General features: G+C 37.3%; 1 protein-coding gene across 2 annotated transcripts in view; it reads left to right on the plus strand.

The window, feature by feature from the left end:
- LOC131065037 (uncharacterized) overlaps positions 1-21,232 on the plus strand; it is a 147,138-nt gene that overhangs the window by 89,105 nt on the left and 36,801 nt on the right. For both annotated transcript variants that reach the window (XM_057999403.2, XM_057999405.2), the window contains exon 4: positions 8,912-8,981. In XM_057999403.2, coding sequence (XP_057855386.1) covers positions 8,912-8,981 — 70 coding nt within the window. The remainder of the gene's footprint in view (positions 1-8,911; positions 8,982-21,232) is intronic.

Raw genomic sequence — 21,232 nt, forward strand, 5'->3', positions numbered from 1 at the left:
TGTTATTTTTTGCTTAAAATTCTTCAAAACCTTTGAAAATACAAAAACAAGACAACATTTGCATCAGTAGAAAAGTTAAAACCAGCAGGGTTCTTACAGAGGTCTTTTCCTTAGGGTTTTGGGAAATCTGAACATTGCAATGAAGTCGGGACGCTTCAAGGAAGCTACTAGTGAAATTTGAGCGAATTCTGAGCACTTACTATTTTTAGTAAGTTTCTATTTTTTAGTAAGTTTCACTACATCCCAAATTGGCCTTATTTTGCCAAAAATCGTACTATTTTTAGCAATTTCTATTTTTAGTAAGTGTCACCCTGTCTCGGTTTGCCCTAATTTGATGTTTTGAAGTACTTACTATTATTAGTAAGTCTATATTTGGCATGTCCATCTCATGCAGTGGTCAAGACATTGAAAGCAGAGCATTCCTGAAAATCCAAGTCTAACTCCAAAAAGTTGAAAAAGTAGACAAGTGGTTAGAAAAATGGCTAGGTATGAAGTTCTTTCCCGAAGTGGTGGAAAAAGCATAAAAAATGTTATAAGGCAAGAGAAATCCACTTCAAATCCAAATATGTCATCCAAATCAGGAAAATGGACAAAGACAAGGAAGGAATTTCCAAATTTGTTAGAATCATTCACTAAGGCAAAATGGTGCTCTGGATTAGGAATGGGTGCCAAATCAAGGTACAGGAGGAATTTTCATCCATGCAACAAATTTTTCCACCAAGGCAAAGTTCCGCCCACAGTTAGATCTGGCCGCCAAATCAAACTAAGGAAGGAATTTCCTTCCAAGGGTCAAATTCCCGCTTAGAGTGGAAATAGCGTCCAAATCTAGGTCAGGGTGCCAAACAAGAGTCATGGAGGAATTTCCTCCCAAAGTCAAATTCCTCTTGCATGGTAAAATTCTGCCCAAGCAGAGGCTAGGGCGCTGGATTGGCATGAGGGAGGAATTTTCCTCCAAACAAGAAATTCCTGTGCATGGTGAAATTTCTGCTGAAGTCTAGTGAAGGGCGCCAAACTGAGGTGAAGGAGGAATTTTCCTCCAAGTGTAAAAATCCTCCACAGGGTCAAAATTCCGCCCTAGCAAGACGATGAGCGCCAAAACACGATGCAAGAGGAATTTCCAAGCTCAAGACAAAATCCTGTTCTCGGAGAGGATGGGGCGCCAAAGTCAGTGGGTGGATGAAAAGCAAGAAAATTCCAAAGTTCCTCCTCAAGGTGGAAATGCAGCTCAATACTAGGAATGGGTGCTAGAATGGTGTCATGGAGGAATTTTCCTCCAAAGTGAAAATTCCTTCCTTCATGAAGAAATGCGCCCAAGGAAGGTAAAGAGCTCCAAGGAGGTGTTAGGGAGGAAAATTCCAAATTTCAAAAAATTCATCTCCTTCAATGAAGCTACGCCCAAGGACAAGGGAAAACGTGAAAATAAAGGTTTAGGAGGAAAATTCAAAATTCAAAATTTTCTTCCTCCATGTGCAAATTATGTAGCCAAGTATGCAAAATTCCAAGAAAGTGAAAAATTGACTAAGTGTTGGAAGTTCCTTCCTTCAGGACAATTCTTGGAAAAAGTAAACAATTGACTAAGTGCTGGAAATTCCTTCCGTCAAGATAGAATTCTCGGAAAATGTGAAAATATGGCTAAGGCATGAAGAAAGTCCTTCCTCAGGGGGAAAGTAGAATCAAGGTCAAGGTTGGGCACCAAAATGAGGTTAAGGAGGAATTTTTCCTCCACATCGAAAATTCCTTCACCATGGATAAAATGTGCTCTAGGAAAGGAATGGGCGCCAAAATGACATCAAGGAAGAAAAGTCTAACTTTCCAGAAATCTCTCACCACCTTCAAACAATGCCCAAGGACAAAACAAAATGTGGAATTCAAGGCTAAGGAGGAAAATTTCAAAATTTCAAAAAATTCCTCCCTCAGGGAAGAAATGCGCCCAAGGTGAAGAATTTCAAGGCACGAGGAAAATTGGCTAAGAGAGGATTTTCTCTCTCCAAGAACTTCGGACAAGATAAAATTTCCCCAACTAGGAAGAAATGGTCAATTGATGGAAAAATCTCCTTCAGAACAAGATGTCAACTGGAACACAAAAAAATTCCTTCAGGACAAAAAAATCTCTCTACAAAGATTTTCTCTCCTAGAATTGTAGACGTACTGGAATCCTTTAGAAGTGAAAAAGATTGTTAAAATTTTTTTGAGGCAGGAAAATCTTCCAAAATGTCTTTTGTGAGCCTGAAATGGAAAGATTCTTGTAAAGGATGAGTTGGCGACATGCAAAGAGAATCTTTCGTATTAATGAAGCACAACTCGATATTTATGACTCTTCCCACTCCTTGGCGTCATGTATTTGGGAACTTTATGGTCAAACCTTAATTAGGGTTTGTATGTTCAATCTTGGCCATTGATTGGTTTGTAATCTAGGCCGTCCATTTTCCTCTTGGAGGCCTATAAAAGGGGTTGACCCCTTCATTTGTAAAAGGGGGAGATTGTATGAAATTGTTGCGATAAGTTATTGAGATAATAATAGTGATAGATTGTTCTCTAATGGTGTTCACTCAAGTTATTTTTCAAAACTTGCATGGTTTCACCTTCCTCACTTAGAGTAGAATTTTATTTTTCAATTATTTAGATGAACAAAGTTGATTGCAATGTTTTAAGGTGAAGATCGCTTGCTCATACCTTTTGTTAATAGATGATTTCTATTGACAGTGCAAGGTTGGACCGAGCTTTTCTATGTGTGCACTTAATCTAAATTGTTGGATGAACATTGTTCTCTGATGGTGTTCATCAATGGTTTAAAATCTCTCAAACACAACCTTTGAAGATTGCACCCGCTTTATGTAGTTGTCTACTAGTGGCGAAGTAAAGTGTGGTTGATCTTATCTGAATCATTGCTATCTATTGAGTTCTTAGTTTTAGCTTAGTCTTCTTAAACGCTTTCCCCTTCAATTTCAGTTCATTCTAGTTCAGTTCATTCGAAGCAGAAGCATCATAGAATTGCTATATCCAATAATGAAGTTCCAGTCATAGCAAAGAAGTGAAAAATGATCAAACATAAGTCCCCTTGGATTACCAGCAAACATCAAAGCCAAACGAGTCTATATCCACAATAAAGTCGCTAGTATGCAGTTGGAACCTTGGAGTCAATGTATGATCTTCCTGCAATCTTAGCATACATCTGATTTTGATCAAGAGAGGATAAAGTGACCATTGGGAAACTTAATTCTGTGTTGGTGTGGTCACAAAACACCCGTCAACACGACGTATTAAAGAAAGAAGCAGATTATTGAAGGAATGTAATACCATTGATATGTACTGCGATTTTATTGTGAGAATTTCATTTGTTAGACAAAGTGATTATAAAGAAGTGATTAAGGATATAGTCATACCCAATGAGTGTATAAATTGGTGGATGATAAGTGGCAGCGACAATAAAGTCAGTGATAGTAGTCACACTCAAAGAAGGTGACATAGTCGAAGTCGTAGTTGAAATCGAAGATCAGAATTAAAGTCTAAATCCAGATCATTGTTTCCTAGGTGCAAGTATAAGTCACGATGTTAGATGATACAGTTCGGCAATCCAAAGGTTGCCACATCGGCTAGGAGTGAGAAAAATACAGCATGGAACAAACGGTGATCAATAAGAACAACAATGACTACCTATGTTTAATAAGCTAATGTCCTTGTGAAAAGACACGAAGACAATCCATTGTCAGCGATGATCGATAATAAATGGAAAAGGTATCGATAGTTATCATAGATGGGATTGTGCAAGATCATTATGAATATTACCCAGAATAATACATGTTGTCGTAGAAGTTCATATCGCTGATCAGAAGGACCCAATACTATATCGATGATCCACATTGAAGGGTGAAACAAGTAAGTCATCAAGGCATAGACGGAAGTTTGATACATACTAAGTATCAATTCATCCCAAAGAAATATCTATTTTGCTGCCAAAAGGATGATTGTAAGCATCATTTAACGAATGGATCATTAGTTAAATAAAAAACGATTAATTACTCTCTCAAAGGATGCGATGGAGAGAAGGGACACATTCTTCATACTGATCGATTAGTCAAACAAATTTCAATTCATCTTCTAATCAGCAAATAACTAATATTCATGGAGGAGTGCAATTTAGATAACAAGTTGACTAGTATAAGTAATGGAAGGGTGCGATTAGGGAAGGAATATATCTATTCCAATCAAAGGTTGCAACCATTCCATACCAAAGGTATTTAAGGAGGATCAATAGCCATTCCAGGAGCATTCAGAACTTTCATTCAGAAATATTAAGGTCGGATTCAAGACCTGCAACAATCAATAAAAGAACACAACTCCAGTTCAGTGGAAAAGGATTGGACTTATCATATGATCTGTACTCAGCGAACCGTCTAGGGAATCAGCAAGGGAAGGCATAAAAAAAAAGTACAAGAAGAGAAATCATTTGAGAAGAAACAACCAGCTTCAGAATTAATACGAAGAGTAGGCAGATTTAAAGTGCTCTAGAGGAGCCTAGAATAGCCAAGGGAAAGGTGGTATGACTGCAAGGTTAAGGCGCATAGACGCAAGGTCAATATTCAGACAGCGTCAAGAGGATATGGCACGAACAAAGCTTAAGAATTAGAGGAAACTATCAAGATAAGTTCTATCTTCCGAACTATTCTTAGAGTTTTAAGTTAAATGCAATAATGAAATGTCTTCAGATTTGATAAGATTATATTCATAGATGTATTACAATTCTCACCTTAAATTAGAATTGTTGTCTCAAGTCTAAATTAAGGTAAGTCTCAAAGGGGGACATTACAGCATTCTTCAGTTTGCTACCAAAATAGGGATGTCATGTAGAACATTGTTCAATAATCATGTTTAAAAAATAAAACATGAAAATAGTTTTAGCATCCCCATTTAATTGTAAGGCTTCTCACAGTCTGGCTACTAAACTATTTGTGGTTTGTGTGGTGGTCAAATGTCTCTGAATTGGAATAAAGGGTTTCACGCTTGAGCCAAATCTTAGATGTCTCTATGCTAAACACAAAAGTAGGATTATAGGTTGATACAACTTTTTCCATAATAATATTTTTTTTCATTGTTATAAATTTTTTCCAAGTGATAAGATGGCAGTTGTTATATTCAGGTCAAATGGACAAATTATTCATTATTACTCAATACTTCTCTTTCTTGAGCATAATTATTCAAGTTTAATTTAGTAAATGGACAAAATAGCTACATTTCTCTGTCTTTTGTGGCCTTATCTAGTTCCATGTAATCTTGGTTGGAGTCTACAATGTCGATTTAGGATCCTCAATTCAGGAGAAGGATTTCCTTCACCATCCTTTGTTAACCTTTTTGAAGCCAACATTAGCTAAGTATACTTCGTAAAAATCAAGAAATGACATGCTTCAGCTCTGGGTGCAATATAATATGAAAATAGTTCTCTATAGCTATACCAACTCTCAATGTAATGTCCCAAGCTGATTTTCAATATGTATGCAAGGATACTAGCACTCTTTGATCACTGCAATCTCAAAAGGGTTCAAGGTGAGAGCATATGGTGACTAGAATGCTTGCAATAATCAGATTTATTTAATTTATTGGTGGCAGGCCACACAATTAAAATGAATGCAAAGACAGATTATGATCGTTAAAGGGTTTAGCATCTAGGCCCTCCAAATCTGTTACAATATCAAAGCAATATCCATGAATGGATCTGGTGGCAGTGCTTTTCAGAATCCAGTTCAAAGACAGTACAATATTAATGAAAGATCTGGTAGAGAACCACTCAGATCTGTGCAGCCTCCACCAATTGGTGTTTAGTTTGAGTGATCTCCTTGTCTTTCTCTTCTAGTTACTTGCATATAGTAATTGGAGAACACTTACCATTTCCACAGGGCAAATCAGGTTTTGTAATTCAGACTTGACTGATGTATGACAGACTTATATTTTTAAGTTGCTGCAGTACAATATTTGTGATTGTAAAATCTTTATGGCCGGTTCAGAACTGTTAGTTGTTGATTTGCTATGTATTGTCTTGTTGCTATGTGTGATTTGATGACTTTAACCTTGCTTCTGCATACTGTGGTCCATTGAAGTATTGCTGTTGCTTTGCAAATATGATTATGTTGAGAAATAAACCTTAGCTCAGTGATTCTGGAGTGGGTTGATTCAGCATACAAAATCCTAGGGATTTCTTCATGGTTATTTTCTCCTCCATGGATGAATAAAATGGCATTTTCCAAGGAGGTTTCTTGATTCTTGAACAATGTAGCTTTCAATCAATGTAACCGAAGCTTTTGCAATAGGGGCTGCATGAAACAATGGGGCAGGCTTTAGGGACATTATTTTTTTTTTTAATTATGGTTTTAGGGGATGACAATGAAAAAATGTAGCACATAGTTTAAGGGATTCAAGAAAATAAGAAAAAAAAAGAATATTATTTTATTTGGTTGCAAAATGAAACATAAGCTGAGTTAGAATCATCTAACTTATCACCTATTTGCCTTAATAACCTGTTCTCATCATCATTCTCCAACTTTGAATTAAGTGGCTACCCAAACGGACTTTACCCAAACCCCATCCCATCTTCCTCATCTTTGTCTATTGCGATGCTAATGTCTTTCAACATTGACTTGTTGACAATCTTTCAATATCGACTTGTTTACAATCCTGGAGATGCATGCATAGTGTATTGTGACTAACATTTCTAAGCTTTGAGAGTTATGCCTAATTTTGTGTATCCACTATTTTTTCCCATCTTTGTCATTGCTGACAACAATATCTTAGATGGTCTGAAGACCCTTTAAAATCTGTCTCTGACAACTTAAGTTGGTTTGTTTGCAATTTGCATTCATCCCTGTTAATTTTTCAATTTTTATCACATTATAACAATAATGTTATTTTTTTCCTTCTTTGTCAATAATGCTGACACTTAATAGACGGTTTGCATACACATTATATTTATCTCTGACAAAGCTAAGGGACACTTAAGCTAGACACTACCAGCAGAGTTTCTTTCTTCATTCACCTCACCTACAAGATTTGTTTGCTGGCTTGCTGTCATGTCCATCTTCTCATTGGTGTTCATTTTTCCTTTTTTTCCACATTAAAAGAGAAACTCCAAAAATGTTCAAAAAATGCAACAAATATCAAAATCAATTTGCAAAACAGGATCATCAATCATGTGAGTCATCTCTCAAATATATATGCAATTCGTGCAAGGTTCTCACTACTTATTTGTTTTTAGTTTCTGATTAAACGTTTCTCTGAATTCCTAACACAAGATATCATCATGAATTGTTTTGTTAACCTTCACTGATGTTCTTTCTTAGTAAGATATATCTTTATTAGGCTATTATTATCAAATGAGAGTGAAGAATATTGGGCTTTTTGTAAACAATTGTCTACCACATAGAAGCATATATTTTTAAAATATTGCAATATATTCTCATATATCTTTTCTTGACAAGATTCCTTACATTATTTTTTAAAATATGGAGAGCAAAATATCTTTGACCAGGACTTTGACAGAATTTCACCAACATATCACCAGTAATATCAAAATAAATTAGTTTATTTATATATAAGCATCAGACATGGGAACTTTTTATAAATGGGTTATACACCTTGAATGGTGTAAGCAGCTGTTAAGATTTCCAGTTGCCATTTTGAATAGCGGATAGATCTTTTGAATTTTTCCAAGGGACAATGCCAACTGCTGCTGTCATTTTTCAAAATGGATGTAGTTATCTACATTTATGGAGACACTTGGCATAATCAGATTTGAAAACCTTAAGAATAGGGAACACGAGCGTTGTTATTGTCATCACTCTCACTGCCGCCCTTAATGACTGCAAACAGTGCTGTCATTATTTACGTTTCAGTATTGCTGACGAAAATGATTAATTGAAACATTGTCAATACAGGACTTGTGCTCAAATGGCAAGGCCATAGGGTTTTCAAGATGGAGATCCAAGTTTGAATGCCCATATTGACATCTAAAAGTGGAATTCCAAGTGGTGACGCTTGGACTACCATTGTGGTCTCCAAGTGGATTCAAGTTGAATATGTGGTATCTAAGTAGATTAAAATTTGAATTATGTTTTACAAAGTAGATGTATTAGTGGGGAGGAGGTTCCACTTGTGACCTCCACTTGTGGAGGTGGTCTGGCCTAAATGATTCTGCTTAATGAATCAAAAAACAGCCCAGCACTCTCCAGGAATTCCAGGCATGATTGTTATCACTGCTGTGAACTTAAGAGGCATTTAAATAGGTTAGGGAGACTGTTGTTGTCAACTGTAGTTACCATTTTGTGTATAGATTACTCTTGTGGACTTGATTTTTAAGAATAATAGCAAGGTGAATAGGTTGTATTTACCTTAGCCGTGTTTTATTGCATAAAGGGTTCATTATTATTCCGGTAGAGTTATTTATTAATATTGTTAAAGAGATTTATAATACAATTATTTGTAATCATCAAGCTCAAAATTAATGAGAAAAATCCCCACTTGAAGACTCATGGTATACACTTTTGTTTACTTTAAACTTTCTCCCCCTTTATACAATTAAGATGGCTTTAAATGTGAAAAACATCAGTTATTTCTCCCCTTTTTAACTGCATTTTTTGGTTTCCTGATGTTTTGCTATTTTTTCCCTGACAATATCCTAATAAATTGAAAATACATTTATCTTCTAGTATGCCAAGAAATTCCTGAGAAAGATATGTTCTTTCATGATCTAGCATATTTGTAGATTTGTATATATAAAGACATGTTATTTGATATTTATATTTGCTTTTCATGATTAGTCATTTTTAATGAAAAAGTTATTTTAGGAGTTGAGCATATCTTGTGGTATTGCATTTTTTCTTTTATCATGATTGAATGCAGAAAATGACCCTCTTAATTTGTTCAGCTTAAAGCGGTCACGGAAGTTTCAGCCTGAAGACAGACTTTTCTCATTGTCATCGGTCACGTCACCTGCAGTATGTCATTATCCTTTTCATTCTGGGGTTGTACTAGTCGTGTGCCTGGTTGATCCATGTATTTTTGGTCTTATATATAAAGACATCTTTGAGCACCTGTCAGCTTTAGTGTTGAATTTCTAATATTTATAGTATCACCATCTTTAAATTTTCTAACTTTCATGTTTTGTTTTCCATATATGTTTTTATTTTCTATTGGATATGCATTAGAATGCTGATTCTTTTAGATGGTGGCAATACACATTTATTGCCATCTTTGTTTGATATTTCTCTGTAGTTAGGAATGTTGGGATTGACCATCACATTTATATTGTTCAGTCTATATTTAATTGAGCTGTATCGTTGTTTACTTGGGTATTCTACTTGAATGATTTGCAAAGTAAATGGAAATAACAGAATAACAGAACAAAACAATTTGTATGCAATGTATATAGGAACTTCATGTGTGCGGTCCTTGACTACAAGTACAACAAGAAATATATAGCCAAGTTGACGCTGGTTGAGAACACCAACCGTTGGAAACTGCCAAGTAACCACCAACTGTCGGAGACTAAACTTAATTACATTTTAATTCATTTTATTTATTGCTGACTACATTAAGCCCCCCCCACACAAAAAAAAAGAAAAAAAAAGAGGAAAGTCATCTTCTTGATGACAATGACAAAATTGGGGACTGAACATCACGGAACAAGACTATTGAGAAGGGGGATGAAGAAGCTAAAAATAGAGATAACTAAAAGCAGTTACACGACCACCCCCCTAGAAGTCTCTATTGTAGAAGTAAATTCCTATATGTTTTGAAGAAGCTGATCAACTCTAGATTTGTTTGGTACTCCCATTGAATCCATTTGAAAATTTTGATTTTGAAGTATAAATCTGGCCTTTAAAATTAATGTCTTCAACTATTCTGATTTTTCTTTTCCTTTTTGGATATATACATTGGTTTTAGCCAACTCATACATATCTCCCAAATGTTGGGTTTTTCTGAAACTCTCTTTTATTAATTGTTGGAATTCACCATGCATTTCATCAAAGCAAATGTGTTGTCTTCTTCATCAACAGACTTACATGGAATAGCAGTTACAAACTTGGAAACAAAGTCATCATCTTCATTTAATTTGTTCTTTTTTGTTAACTCAAAGTAGAAGAAGCTTCATTCAACATCTTCAGCAGAATACTAGATTGACTATTATATATAAACATCAGCTTCTCCTACTACTTAGTGAAACTGATAGTGTGGATAGGTTTGAGATTTATAGCGATCTATTCATAAGAGGAAACTTTTCTACCATACATTTTGATGCAGGAGCATCCTTGGTTCATGGCAATCTTGCATCAACCAAAAACATTTTCTTTTCAGTTTGTTTCCTGTTTTGCAGTTTCAGCATTTCTTTCTGTGTTTCTTTGCATTTGCTCACTGGATCTTGCGGAGCTGGATTTTGTCCGTGGACATGTTCATCTACCTTATCTTAAGTCCGTGGGACGTTTGGATCTTTTTCCGGCAAGTTATCGCTTCCGGAATCTAAGATAGTTTTCTAGCTTGGAACACTGGAACTGCTTGGACATATTTGCTATTAGTGAATCTTGCGGATCATTTCCGTAGCTTGCGGAGCTTTAGTTCGTTGTTTCCAACATTCCTTGGCGTGTAACCGACCTTCCCTTCGGCCTGCACTTCATTCTATGGATGTTCCGAAAGGATCTCGTTGGTGGAGGCCAACCTTGTTGTTTTACACATCTCATCTTGGTCATCGGCATTTGTTTCATCTTTGCCGACGCGGATCATTCTTGATCATATAAATCAATGTAATTTAACATATGTGAATCAGTTCTTAGCATATAGAAGAATAATCATAACGTTAGGAGGTTCGGAGTTGGCTCGCATTCTTGCTTGAGCTCGGATATTGTATTTGAGTATGTATGTAATCAGGCCAGTGTGCCGAATCTTGTAAGCCCGCATGTTGCCGACAGTTTGTAATTGATTTAATGATATAATACAGTTTGATTCTGCATTGCCTCCATAACATTGTGTGCTTTTGTTGTGTTAACTCTTGCTGCACGGTCCGAACCGTTCTCTTTGAGGACCCTCCTGCCATGACTGCACCACATTTCCCCATATTTGTGATCTTTTCTCTAACTCTATATGTGTTGGATATCAAAGCATACAATTGACCTAACACCTTGGTTCCTTGCTGATTAATTACTATTCTATATTTTCTTGTACGATTGACTGATCTAAATGTCCGTGTTCATTAGTGGACTAAAGAATTTGGGGTCCAAATCCTATAGGTTTAGAAACATTTTGTAAAAATGTGTTATAGATCCTCTAATTTGTTTGATTTTGGCCTTCAAGATTGCTTTTTTTTCACCATTCTTAAGGACTCTTTTTCTAATGTTCATTTTTGCAACTCATGCCTTGTATCCTATTCAGTCAGCCTAGATAAATAAATTGTGCCTATTCATAATGAGCTCACCCTATTTTGAAAGAAAACCAAGAGAAAACATTCAATATCGGTTACTTATGATTTTGAAGTTGAGAACAATTTGTTCCGGGCATTTGATGAAAACATAATAAGTGTAGTTGTGGAAAATATTATCATTGGCAAAGGACCAAGGGTTTAGAACTCCAAATTTTCCAAAGGACCTAGGGTTTAGAACTCCAAATTATATTTTTGAGACTTGCTTGCACTTAGCGAGTCTCGAGTCGAGTCACCCTCGGCGAGTCGTGGGGGCTTGGACTTGAACTCGGTCAAGTCTCATGGACTCGCCGAGTTTGAGCAAGTCCGGTCACCTAGACTCCGCCATAGTATTTTTTTTTTAAATCTCAAAAAATAAAAAAAATAGACATTTTTTGTCCTTTTTTTGCATCCAAAAACCCTAAAATGTCCCTAGAAGTATCATTTTGCTCAATGCAAAGATCATTTTGCTCTCTTCACTCTATCGTTGTGTTTTTCTCACATCTAACACCTTGTGCAGCTTATCATTGCTACTTGTCAAACCCCTTAGCATCTCCACTCCCAAACCTCCACTAGTTAGTGGGACCTACCTTAGATGCCTTTATAGGATGGATGCAAGCTCCTCTGAGCCATAGACTTCTAGTTATTGTTTTGATATTTGTTTGGAATATTTGATGTTATGGTTTCATATTCCAAGATTTTTGTATACATTTGACAATATTTATATATCTAAGTCTGCTATTTTCTTCAACTATAATTTACGTTTATAATTATGTGATCGATGTATACTTGTGTATGTGATCAAATTAGCTTCTATTTGATGATCCTATTGTGTCTTTAAGGTTTATTTAATAAAGGGTGCATGAAACAAGTTTTAAATCCTTAAAAATCTCCAAATTTTTTTGGGTTTTCCACTTGCTGCGTCTACGCTGAGTTTTTTTTTGCCGAGTCCGCACAAAGTTCGAGTCTCGTTTCTATGCTCCAAATTTTCTTTACTTTATTAGAGGAGATCAAATTCAAGTCATTAGGAGTGGATTGATTAGGTCTCAAGACTGGAGTTTCAGCCTTTAGAGGATCAATCAAATTTTAGAGTGAAGAAATGTTGTAGATGTAATGTCCCTTTTAGGACTATTAGTCCTTAAGAGACAATGATTCCAAATTCTTAGACTTACTAAAGCTTATGATATCAAATTATAGCATGAATTATATAATCACTAGTATGAATCAATTAATGTCACTTTCTCTTTCTATTATAATCAATATAAATGAATGCTAAGTGAATAATATGTCTTTAAACTTTCGCCTTCATTCAAAGGGGTGTAGACCGAAAGATAGTTGTCTCTGATTTGTGACTGTGTCCCTTATGCAACCAAAAATGCCAAAGGCAGTTTGCTTAATATAGATCAGATCCGCAATGGGAAAATTAAAAGAGGAATATTCCAAATTGATGATGATTGTTTGAGAGATGGTGAATGTCTTATATATCTTGTGATTGAAGTGATGCCCAAAAGACATGTCTCAAGTGTAACTCCTGTCCTTAGTGCTAAACGTACCTCTTCATGATTAATTGCTGCATTCTAATTTAATCACCTTCTTCCATATGGGATCGGTTGACTACCTTATGGCTGGCGATTAGTTATCTTCTCAAATAGATCGCTGCTATTTATATATTCTGTCTTGTTATTATCGTACCTCCTCATTGATTAGATTAGACTTCATTTACTCACTTCCTTCTTAATCTTCTTAATAATCATTAACTGTTGCCTTAATCGATATTGTTGAATTGTTTATATATTAGTTTGCTGATTAGTCTCTTCTACTTATTTGAATGGTTGGATTGCTTTTGTTTACTCCAAGCAGAATTTTTATGGAAATGATATCAACTAGTTATTTGTATGATCTCGCCGTCTTAATCGATTCACACCAATCACTCCATCGAAAATGTTATTGACTCAATTACTTCACCTTTGATGGTCATCGTTTATCTCAGGAATTGAACAATGCTCTTAAATGATCATCCTAGTTTCCGTGCTCTAATAAAGATGTAATCAGCCAAGCCCATAATAGTTCAATACTTTGTCATGTTAGAAGTGCTAAGTTGTTGTATAAACCCGATGCTTGCCTTAGTAATAGTTATCAATGATCAATTGGACGCTTTGCTGAGTATCGTGTTAATTATTATTACGGGTCCCAATTGTGATTGCCCCACCTTCTTTGACTGGTTCATGGGAATCATTCTCTAACTAGGAAGCTACTCTGTGATTCTTAGAGTGCCTGACCAATGAAATAGCACCTTCCTTTTGCAAGGATTACATATATTATCCGATATGTCCTTAATCAGGATCGCTGCCTATATGATTATTATTGGTGATGTTCAATCTTAATATTGTAACAATTGATATAAGAGTAAGATTTGTGATATCTCATTCACCTCTTTGGCCAATACCATATACTTGAACCGTCTATTCTTTTGCAAGTTTTGTCTGAAATTGATGGGGACATCACTGTGATGTCCCCACCCTAGTCAGTCTATGTGATTGATGGGTTAGCCTATCATTTTTGGACTCTTGTAGGCTAACATTCTGGATAGAGAGTCTCAGTGGCAGTTCCACTTCTTCAGTTCAGTCTTGGGTTCAGTTCCAGGGCCTTAGTAGTTGGTGTGTGGGCTTAGTTGCAAGACTTACTATTTTTAGTAAGTCAATCTGGCAGTTGTGCTATGTTTAGTCAGGGCACTTGGACACATGGGGGTTATTCGGTGTTGACCCCTGCTTCTAACAGTTCGTCAAAAGACTGAATATTGAGGGAGATATTAATATTCTAGTGGTTAAGTTATTTAATTAACTTACATGATTATTATAAATTCATAAAGTGACTTTTTTATATTAAAAGGCCACTTAATATTACAAAGTGATTTTAATTAAAACACTTAAGTGAAATAAAGCGCCCAAGTGACTATTTAAACTATGCAAAAGTAATTAAATACATTTTAAATGTATTTAAAAGCATTTAGGCGTACTTGTGGAAAATCGTGCCATTTGGGGGTTATAAGGGAATTGAAGGCAATTCAAACTCATTATTGATTATTTGACATTGCTTGTTATTTTCTCTGTGGATTGTCTGAGACAAGGGTTTCAGAGGGTTTGCTATTGAAGAACGTTCATTCTTCATGGATCTATGATTCTAAGGCTGTGAAAGATTAGCTGAATTATTGCAAATTGAGAGGGCTTCACACAAAAGTTTTAAGGTGCTTCATCAGAGTTTATTTGTGTTAGTTATTTGCAGATTTGGAATAAGGAAGGAGGCAATACAGTTTAGAAGCTTCATTGGCAACATTCTTTCAGTTCAATAATCAGCCGTACAAGATTCATTGCTGGTTGTACGAATTTGGTTGGCATGTGGGGCTCCAAAAAAGAGGTGTTTTGCCTGGGAGGTTGGAACGCCTACCCAAAGTGCATTTTGAATGCACAATTCCCAACACCCAGTCCTTTCAAGCTATTCTACCTACTTTCTGGCTTAGAGAAATCATTTCTTGGACTTGTACGGCCTTTTTGGTCAGTGTCCCAGTTTTGGCTAGCAAACACCAAATTTCTTCATTTAAAATAAGCTAAGTCCACGGGTATGCAATTAGCAGTAGGATTTATTGTATCAGGTATCTTATTCATAATATAGTTGCAATTGCTCTCAATTTTAGTTCTATTTGGTTTTATGTGCATTTCTTGCTTGGCACGTGTTATTTTATACTTTAAATTTGTTCAAAAACCTTGAAAATCCAAAAACATAACAGCAATAGCATTTCAGGAGAGTTAGAACCAGCAGGGTTCTTACAGTGGTATCAAAGCTTTGATCCTGCTTTCCTAGAGGGTTAGAATTTTTTATGCATCAACAACAGACTGGGCCTCACAGGTATTACACACGCAGGAGACCTAGTTTACAGGGTGATCTTGATCAAACTGAATAAATACTCTTAGAAATTATGGGGGACAGGATTGATGGTGAGCCACACAGAGAGGCTGTTAACAATGAGGACCAAGACGCCGGAGTTATTATGAGGGGTTTAGTAACACGACAACGACAGGTGGCAAATATGTTGCAGCAGTTGACTACAGCCATACAACATATCACTGTGCCAAGGGGGCATAATCAGAACCAGGAGGAAAATGGTAGTGTTGCTGGTCGCCCAAGGGCAAGAGTGACTCCCACACACACCTATGATAGGCCTACATGCCCAACCTTTGTTAGAAATGAACCTGAAGAAGAGGACGTGGCTGAGGAGGAAGATGAGGTGGCCTTTACGGTTAACGTGACCACACTTCATGATGAATGGGATGCATTAGCACCAAGAGCTAAGGAACATCTTAACTTTGACAGGTTTATGAGTCAGAAGAGGGAACACAACAAGAAGTGGAATTGGAATGACAGGAAACCTTGGAACAAAACTAATGATCTCTAATATGCAATCAACAAGCTCATACTTTCTACTTTGGATGGCAGCGGTAGAGTTACAGCTAGAGCTTGGATTAGCAAGTTGGATACCTTCTTGATCCTATGTCCTATATCAGAAGAAGATGCTATTAAGTTTGCAGCTTTGCATTTGGATGGGGTAGCTCATGACGGGTGGCACCATGGGATGGTTACTTTACATCATGACCTTATTACTACCACATACCAATAATTCACTGATAGATTGATTGAGCGTTTTGATAAAAGAGATCCAGAGTTGTATTTCAAGGATCTAGCTCAACTAAAACAAATGGGCAACTTGGAATCTTACATTAGTGAATTTCAGAAGCTTTTAGTTATGGTAACTAACATCTCAGAGAGAAGGCGGATCATTCTTTTTGTTGAAGGTCTTGATGAGCCTATGAAGGGTTGGATTAAGGCTTTTGATCCCCCCACCTTGCAAGAAGCCATGAGGAAGGCACATAGCATGGAACTTACCACTCCTCGTAGTAGGTTCACTCCAAACAACTCAAAACCGTCCTCATCATTTAATGACAACAAGTCTAATCCAAAGAAATCAGAAAATCTGGACCAAAAGAAGAAGTTTGCAGCACCTTTGGATAGGGAAACACTTAATGACTTGCGTAGAAGGAAACCGTGTTTTCATTGCAAAGGCCCTTATAATCAAAACCATGATTGTCCCCTCAAGCCTAAGGGTCAAAATAGGCATATGGAGTGGTTTTATGAAGGAGAAAACATGACTGATAACATAGACCAGCAAGCTGATCAAGATGATTCAGAGACTGAAAATTCAGAGAAGGGAGTTGAAAATGAAGGGGAATTTGATCTACAGGAAGCTCATATGTCTAGCATGCAGGGAGAAGGTTCTTTTAGGTTGCGTGGACTCTTGGCTGGTCAAAGAGTCATTTCTCTACTTGATACAAGTGCAACTCGTAATTTCATAGATGCATGGTTGGTGGAGAAGCGTAGGATTCAAACTCGAGTTTGAAGGCATAAGGATGAAAGTTGCTGATGATAATGTGCTGACTTGTGATAGAATGATTTTAGACTTACCCATGAAACTCAATAATTATGAATTCAAAGCTGATTTTTATGTGGTTAACATGGGAAACATGGATGTGGTCCTTGGCATGACATGGCTTCATGCAGTAGGTGAATTTACACTCAACCTTAGAGATATGGAGATGAAACTCAAGGTTGATCGGACTAATCATGTTCTTAAAGCTATCAAGGCCAGCAACTTAAAATTAATCACTCTTAAAAGAATGGAGAGACTTATCAGACATGACATGGTGGATTGGGCAGCAGAGTGTAAATTAATGCCTACTTATGAGGAGTAGCATAAAACACCTTACCATTCAGATATTCAGGAGCTTAGAATCAAGCATACAAAGGTGTTTACTGACATACCTCCTGGGAGGCCTCCTGATAGAGGGGCATAGAGCACATCATTGAGCTTGAAGAGGGAACCAAGCCCATCATGATTACACCTTATAGCACCCAAAGCGTTTGAAAGATGAAATTGAGAAAACCATCAAAGAACTTCTAGCAATGGGACACATAAGGCCGAGTAAGTCTCCTTTCGCTTGATCAGTTGTTTTGGTGAAGAAGAAAGATGGCACACTTCGAATGTGCATTGATTATTGTATGCCTAATAGAGAAGGATGATAAAGAACAGGTATCCCATTTCTCGAATCGATTAGTTGATAGATGAGCTTCACGGAGCTTGTTATTTCTCTAAGATTGACTTGAGGACAGGTTATCATCAGATCAGTGTTAGGGAACAGGATATTGAGAAAACTGCATTCAAATGTCATTGTGGACTATGAGTTTTTGGTTATGCCTTTTGGGTTAACCAACACACCAGCCACCTTTCAGTCCACTATGAACAGGGTCTTCCAGTCTCAGTTGAAGAGATTTGTTCTGGTTTTCTTTGATGACATTTTGGTTTACAATAGAACTTGGGAGGAACACCTGGTTCACTTGGATCCCGTTTTAGGCATACTTGACAGGGAGTCTTTTTATGCCAAGGAGTCCAAGTGTGCATTGGGTATGGCAGAACTTTTGTATTTGGGTCACATAATCAGTAGAGAGGGAATTCGCATGGATCCTGATAAGGTTCTTGCCATTGTTGATTAGCCTACGCCTGAGACCTTCAGGGAATTTGTAGGTTTATGTGCCTTCTACCGTCGGTTTGTTAGTGGTTTCTCACGACATGCCGCACCACTTACTGATTTGACAAATAAGGGTGCATTTGTTTGGACACCTCTAGCATAGGAGTGTTTTGAGAAGTTCAAGCAATTGATGACTACATGTCCAATTCTAGCTTTACCAGATTTCACCAAACCTTTCGAGCTTCATTGTGATGCATGTGGAAAGGGTATTGGTGCAGTGATTATGCAGGATCGTCATCCTATAGCTTTCGAGAGTAGGAAGCTTAGGGGTCCTGAGAGGAGCTATAGTATTTATGATAAGGAAATGTTGGCCATCATGCATGCAATGGCTAAGTTCAGGCAATACTTATTTGGTAGCAAGTTTTGTGTCAAAACTGATCATAATAGCTTGAAGCATTTCCTTGGACAACAGGATCTAAATGAGCGTCAACAGAAGTGGGTCAGCAAGTTACAGTCTTATGATTTTGACATCTCCTATGTCAAAGGGACTCAGATCATTGTTGCTAATTCCTTATCTCGCCGTCCCCATTTGAGCTCCATGGCAGTAGTTTCCGAGTATTGTAAACACTTGATTATAGCAGAGTATGCCAAGAATTCATGGGCTTCTAGCATTATTGATGGGACAGTACAAGACAATAGGTACTCTCTTGTGAATGATCTTATCATTTACAAAGAGAGAATATTCTTAGTCCCAGATTTAGATATGAGGAACACGGTATTGAGATCGCTACATGATTCACCCATGGTTGTTCATCTCGGTTACTTTAAGACCTATAGGTAGGTACGGGAGAGATTTACTTGGAAAGGTCTCAAATATGATGTTCTCCAGCATGTTAGGGAGTGTTTTGTTTGTCAGCAGAACAAGCAGAAGCAAACTTTCCCTGCGTGGTTACTTCAGCCACTTCCTATTCCTGAGAGGAAGTGGGAATGCGTGTCTATGGACTTTATTACGGGCTTGCCGAAAGCTCAAGGGAGAGACAACATTTATGTAGTAGTTGATTGGTTGACTAAGTATGCATATTTCTTCCCGATCATGACTACTTATTCAACTGCACATGTGGCCGATCTTTTCTTTCGTGAGGTATTCAGATTGCATGGGTTACCTCGAAGTATTGTCAGTGATAGAGACAGTAGGTTCATGGTTAACTTTTGGCAGGAGTTATTCAGACTATGCGGGACAGAGCTCACTCCGAGTACTAGCTACCACCCTCAGACTGACAGGCAGTTAGAGATTGTCAACAAATGGGTGGAGGGATACCTGCAGAACTACATTTCTGGGCAGCAAAAGGCTTGGGTTAAGTGGTTGCACCTTTGTGAGTATTGTTATAATTCTACTCACCACATGTCTATTCGGATGACACAATTCAGAGCTTTGTATGGTTATGATGCTCCTAGTTTTTTGGATTTATTGTCGAACGATTGCAGAGTACCGGGTGCTGGGGATCTATTGCAGGAGAACTAGGATATCATGAGCGCTCTTCGTGAGAACATTCAGAAGGCTCAGAATCAGCAAAAGCAATATGCTAATCAGAGGAGGGTTGAGAGAGCTTTTGAGATTGGAGATATGGTGTATCTGATGCTTCAACCCTATAGACAGACCTCTCTTAGGAAGAAGGGCTCTTAGAAACTCAAGCCACGTTATTATGGGCCGTTCAGGATTATCAGGCGAGGTGGCTTAAGAGTTGGATTTACTGGCATATAGTAAGGTCGATAATGTGTTCCATGTTTCGCGCCTCAAGAAGGCATTGGGACAACATATAGCTCCTTCAGACTTACCACCCTTGGATGATTAGGGGAAGTTGATTTTAGTACCTGAGGCCGTCATAGAGACTAGAGAGCGTCACCTTCGGAGGTGGGTCATCAGGGAAATTTTGGTTAAGTGGAGAGATCTGCCGATAGAGGATGCTACTTGGGAAAGTGAGTATTTTACAACATCCAGCATTGAGTTTGCTTGAGGACAAGCAAATTCAGGGAGGGCGGACTGTGATGTCCCCACCTGAGACAGTCTCTGTGACTGATGGGTTAGCCTATCATTTTTTGAGTCTCGTAGGCTAACATTTTGGATAGAGAGTCTCAGTGGTAGTTCCACTTCTTCAGTTCAGTCTTGGGTTCAGTTCCAGGGCCTTAGTAGTTGATGTGTGGGCTTAGTTGCAGGACTTACTGTTTTTAGTAAGTCAATATGGCAGTTGTGCTATGTTTAGTCAAGGTACCTGGCACCTGGACACATGGGGGTTATTCAACGTTGACCCTTGCTTCTAACGGTTCGTCAAAAGATTGAATATTGAGGGAGACATTAATATTCTAATGGTTAAGCTATTTAATTAACTTACATGATTATTATAAAGTCATAAAGGGACTTTATTATATTAAAAGGCCACTTAATATTATAAAGTGATTTTAATTAAATCACTTAAGTGAAATATAGTGCCCAAGTGACTATTGAAAATATGCAAAAGTAATTAAATACATTTTTATTTGTATTTAAAAGCATTTAGGCGTACTTGTGGAAAATCGTGCCATTTGGGGGTTATAAGGGAATTGAAGGCAATTCAAACTCATTATTGATTATTTGACATTGCTTACTATTTTCTTTGTGGATTGTTTGAGACAAGGGTTTCAGAGGGTTTGCTATTGAAGAATGTTCATTCTTCATGGATCTGTGATTTTGAGGTTGTGAAAGATCAACTGAATTATTGCAAACTGAGAGGGCTTCACATAGAAGTTTTCAGGTGCTTCATCATATGTTATTTGTGTTAGTTATTTGCAGATTTGGAATAAGGAAGGAGGCAATTCAGTTTAGAAGCTTCATTGGCAGCATTCTTTTAGTTCAATAACCAGCCGTACAGGATTCATTGCTGGCCGTACCAATTTGGTTGGCACGTGGGGCTCCAGAAAAGAGGTGTTTTTCCTGGGAGGTTGGAACGCCTACCCAAAGTGCATTTCTGAATGCACAATTCCCAATGCCTAGTCCTTTCAAGCTATTCTACCTACTTTCTGGCTTAGAGAAATCATTTCCTGTACTTGTACGGCCTTTTTGGTCAGTTTCTCAGTTTTGGCTAGCAAACACCAAATTTCTTCATTTTAAATAAGCTAAGAACCCACGGGTATGCAATTAGTAGTAGGATTTATTGTATCAGGTATCTTATTCATAATATAGTTGCAA

This window comes from Cryptomeria japonica, chromosome 11, assembly GCF_030272615.1.
Source record: "Cryptomeria japonica chromosome 11, Sugi_1.0, whole genome shotgun sequence".
In the NCBI taxonomy this organism is placed as follows: domain Eukaryota; kingdom Viridiplantae; phylum Streptophyta; class Pinopsida; order Cupressales; family Cupressaceae; genus Cryptomeria; species Cryptomeria japonica.